Raw genomic sequence first — 4,578 nt, 5'->3', positions numbered from 1 at the left:
CGTGGGTCTAGGCCCGAAATGTCAGCCTTCCTGCTCCTCTGATGCTGCTTGGCCTGCTGTGTTCATCCAGCTCTACGCCTTGTTATCTCAGATTCTCCAGCATTTGCAGTTCCTACTATCTCTGTCACGGGTAAGGTATTGGAACCTATTATTAAATACATTATAACAGAGCTAGAAAAGTTAAAAAACCTCAAAGTTCAAGGTATCAAGCAGAGTCCACATGATTTTGTGAAAGGAAGATCAGATTTAAATAATTATTAGAGTTCTTTGCAGATGTAACATGTGCTGTAGATAAGGCAAACTGGTGAATGTGCTGTTCTTGAATTTCTGGAAGTATCTGCTGAGGTGCCACATCAATGGTTATTGTGAAATATGAAAACTCATAGTGTAGGGAGAGTTGCATTTGACAGAGATAGAAGATTGACTACCTAACAGAAAATACGGAAGAGACATAATTGACTAATTTTTTGGTTGGTAAGATATATGCGTGTTATGCCACAGGGATCACAATTCTGGGGTCTCAATTTTTTGCAATTTATGTAAATGGCCTTGAAGACGATGAAGGTATGGTTGCTTAATTTGCTAATGACACAAAATTAAGTTGCCAAGAGGAAATATTGAAGGTTACAAAGGATATAGATAGGTAAAGTGAGTGGGCAAAGATCTGGAAAATGGAGTATATTGTGGGAAAATATGAAGTTCTCCATTTTGTCAGGAAGGAGGAAAAAGAAACATATAATCTAAATAGTGAGTGGTTAGACAACTCTGAGATACAGATGGAACTGGGTGTCCAAGTGCATAAATTACAAAAGTTAGTATGTAGATCCAGCTGGTAATTTGGAAAACTAATAGATTGTTCTTGTTTATTGTGAGGAGATTTGAATACAAAAGTAAGGACTGTTGTACAGGGCATTAATGAGACACATCTGCAGCAATATGTACAGTATTGATCTCCTTATTTAAGGAAGTATGTAAATGCATTGAAACAGTTCAGAGAAAGTTTACAAAACCAATAACTTGAAGGGGCAGGTTGTCTTATAAGGGAAGGTTGGACAGGCTGCGCTTGTATCCACTGAAGTTTAGAAAATCAGAGGTGACTTGATTGAAACATATAAGATCCTGAGCTATCTTGACAGAGTGCAGGAGGAAATGATATTTTCTGTTGTAAGAGAATTTAGAACTAAGGGTCACTGTAATGAGGTGTCTATTGGAACTCAGTTCCTCAAAGGATGGTGGAAGCAGAGTCTTTGAATATTTGTAAGCAGAGGTAAACAGACCTTTGATAAGCAATGAATGAAAGGTTATTGTGGATAGACAGGAACTTGGAGTAATCAGATCAGCCGTGATCTTATTCAGTGGTAGAGCATTCTCATGGGATGAAGTGGCCTACACCTGCTCCTAATTCATATGTTTGTGAGAAAACAGAGTTAATGCTTCAGATCTCATGATTTTTCATCAGGACAGTTCTGATGAAAGTAAAGGCCACAGATCTGAAATATTAACTTTTTTTTTCTCTGCACAGATGCTTCCATGACCTTGAGGATTTTTTTTAGCATTTTCTATCTTTCGTTCAAGTTTCTAGCATCTGCAATATTTTGCTTTGGTGACAAGTTTGTTTTATTTATATTCATTTTTGTAAGATTTCCTTATTTGTATTTCTCTGCTTTTCATTTCTATCTGTGAAGTATTGTTTTAAATAGTGTCTTCTCTCAAACACAAGGATTACAGTACAATGGTCTGTTATGAAAATGCAAACCTCTTGGGGACAAGGTCTAATAACTGAGAGCTTACAATGTTGAGTACTGTTTATTTGACCTCCTTTAAAATTTTTTATATGCTTCTTCATCCCAGAGTAAAACACGACTCCCAGATTTCACACATATGCATAACGCAGTTTGGAAATCAAACATACAGAGTAATCACATTTTAATTTAAAAACAGTTTTTAAAGCTTATTGTTTAAGCCACTTCTTTAATTGATTTCACAGGAATAGTGAAGCAATATAAAATTAATCTAATTTGATAAAGAAATATATGTCCTCATTTAGATTAATTCTGTGCAAATTGTTCAAATATGGCGATACAGAATTCTTACGTATTAACCCATAGCTGAATAAATAGTCTTGTGGAAATTAATCATATCATAAGGAAATGTACTCTTTGTCTTGAAGGCTGAATAGGTACAGCCTGGAAGTTGATTGAGACTCACAGCTAATTGATATACCATCTGTTAAGCCTCAAATTATTATTGTATACGAATGTACCGCTTCTATCAGAATGGGGTTGATTTGTGGGGCCTTATTCTTCTAAACTGTATGTATATTTGCAAACAGTTGTAAACATAATAATAATTGTAACAAAAGATTTGTCACTTTTTAGGAATTCTGTAAATATTTTATAATCCACTGTGATAAGCTGATTTTACATTGTTTGAGGTGTACTTGACATTGATCAAATCAATTATGAAGAAAGAAAATTATTCAAAAGGAGACAGAGAAAGTAAAAGTTCTTTACTTAAACGATGGTTATAAGTTATATTTACTTTGGAAGTAAAGTGTCAAGTGAAAGCATTTTATTTTATTATTTCCATTGTCTGAAACATTTGAGGAAATAGATACCTCAAGCTTAAACCAATTTTAATTTTTTTGTTACTGACTGAAGATTTTGTTTTTATAATGCAGAGTATGATTTCCTCCATTGTAAACAGCACTTACTATGCAAATGTATCAGCAGCAAAATGTCAAGAATTTGGAAGATGGTATAAACATTTTAAGAAGACAAAAGATATGATTGGTAAGCAAGGAAAACTCCTAATCTGTTCATTATGTTGGTAGTAGTGGGCACATACTTTTTCAATAAGTGACTAACATCATGCCTTTGTCTGTTTAGATAAAGCAATTTTAATTACTTGCACAATTGTTTCAAAACATTTTTAGCTGAATCTTTGAAAACAGATGACATGCTAATTACTTAAAAATAAAAATTAGAAGATTTGGAATTTAATTCCAAAAGTGTGAACTACCTGTGATAGAGTGCAGATATGTGGTTCCAGATAACCATCAGCTAAACTCCTATTCTAATTATTTGTATCAACAGTGATATTAAAAACCATGAGATGTCTTAATCTGTAGAGTATAGAGTATAATTTTAATGTTGAGAACGTAATGTAATGATTCCTCGGGAATTATTATTTAAAATTAAGTAGCATTTTAATTCATCACCTGAAGTTTGTGAATGAGTGCCTGAAATGCAAATTCCAGCATGGAAAATGCTTTTTACCATTTAGAAGTGTGAGAGATCAGATTCAGACAATGCAGATCACATGCACTGCAAATGAAGGTACTTGTCTGATGCTGTGTTATAGTACCACTGTCATGACTGTATCAATGTCTAACCTTGATGGTAATAACACCACACTTGACCTTATAGAATGCTTATTGTTAGCACTTGCACAAAAGTGAATGTAGAAGTTCTGTTATCTAGTATTGTCAATCCTGCACCCTTGAGACCAAAAGAGTGGAACATCAGAATGGTGAATTGAAGGGGCATTAGTTCAAGTATTTCATGGTCTAAAATAACACTGATTTAGACACTATGGTGAGATAATGAAAAACCCTCCAGAAATTATGACATTTTCTCTGTAGTAAATTTTGTCCATTTTTTGTATTATCCTGAGCAACTCAGAACAGATATTTTTATAGTAATTATTTCTCATAGCCTCAATATTATTCATCAGAGTGCTGAACTACAAGAGGAAAATTACCGTATTAGGACCAAGAGGTGAAGCAACACTTTTCAGAATTATTCACAGCCAAAATGATCATTGTTAACAACTGGAATCAGCAATTATGATGAAAAAATGATTGCAGATGCTTTTTCAGAATCAAACCCCAGGGGTATTACATAACACACAATAAATAAATTATGTGGACATTTTCTATCTGAAGTGAAGCAACAGCAAATTTTCTGATAATTCAGTGAAATAGCAGTATTTTAATTAAAAAAGAGAAAATACTTTTGGCTATGCTTAAGCTATCAGTAAAACTGAAAAAATTTCTAACAGTAAACACCCTAAAAGGGATACTTAAAACCCAAAATATCACTCATCAGTAATTCATAGGGCTCGCAGGAAGACCTTTGTATAAAATACTGTGACATTATGAAAGTAATGCAAAATGTTTTGTCAGTCATTGTTTGTGCTTGGAGTTCCAGATTATTAGATAAGTGAAGGTGGCATAAAAAGGATGAAGCTGTTTGTTGCATCTAGAATGATAATATATAATACTTTTTATCATTAACCATTTAGTTCACAGAAAGGGCCTTTTGCATTTTACCTGAAAATGTTCTAGTGTGACTTGAAAATATTGATGTAATCCAAATCCAGGCTTCTCATTCAAAATTTCTAAATTTCACTGTTGTGGGAGGATTTTATGAAGCCAGTAATAGCAAGAAATGCAGCATGTGGAGTGACTGGAATGTGGAATTTCAATTTCCTGATGATGCGTTGAGATGCAGAGATGAAGTCAGGGGTTTGTTTATAGTATATCAGACCTCACACTGGCCTGTGGTGTTTGCTGTT

At 33.8% G+C, this 4,578-nt stretch overlaps 1 protein-coding gene across 1 annotated transcript in view; it reads left to right on the top strand.

Moving 5' to 3' along the window:
* The window catches only part of LOC109933725 (DNA-binding protein SATB1), a gene marked incomplete at both ends in the record, with an annotated part of 19,782 nt that extends 16,990 nt beyond the window's left edge, over positions 1-2,792 (top strand). The window contains one exon of the mRNA XM_048592978.1: positions 2,681-2,792. Within this exon, the coding sequence (XP_048448935.1) occupies positions 2,681-2,792 (112 nt within the window). The remainder of the gene's footprint in view (positions 1-2,680) is intronic.
* Between the last annotated feature and the right edge of the window lie 1,786 nt (positions 2,793-4,578).

The sequence above is a fragment of the Rhincodon typus genome, unplaced genomic scaffold (assembly GCF_021869965.1).
Source record: "Rhincodon typus isolate 14 unplaced genomic scaffold, sRhiTyp1.1 hic_rhity00002140, whole genome shotgun sequence".
Classification (NCBI taxonomy): domain Eukaryota; kingdom Metazoa; phylum Chordata; class Chondrichthyes; order Orectolobiformes; family Rhincodontidae; genus Rhincodon; species Rhincodon typus.
This window is presented reverse-complemented; position numbering and strand designations above follow the sequence as displayed.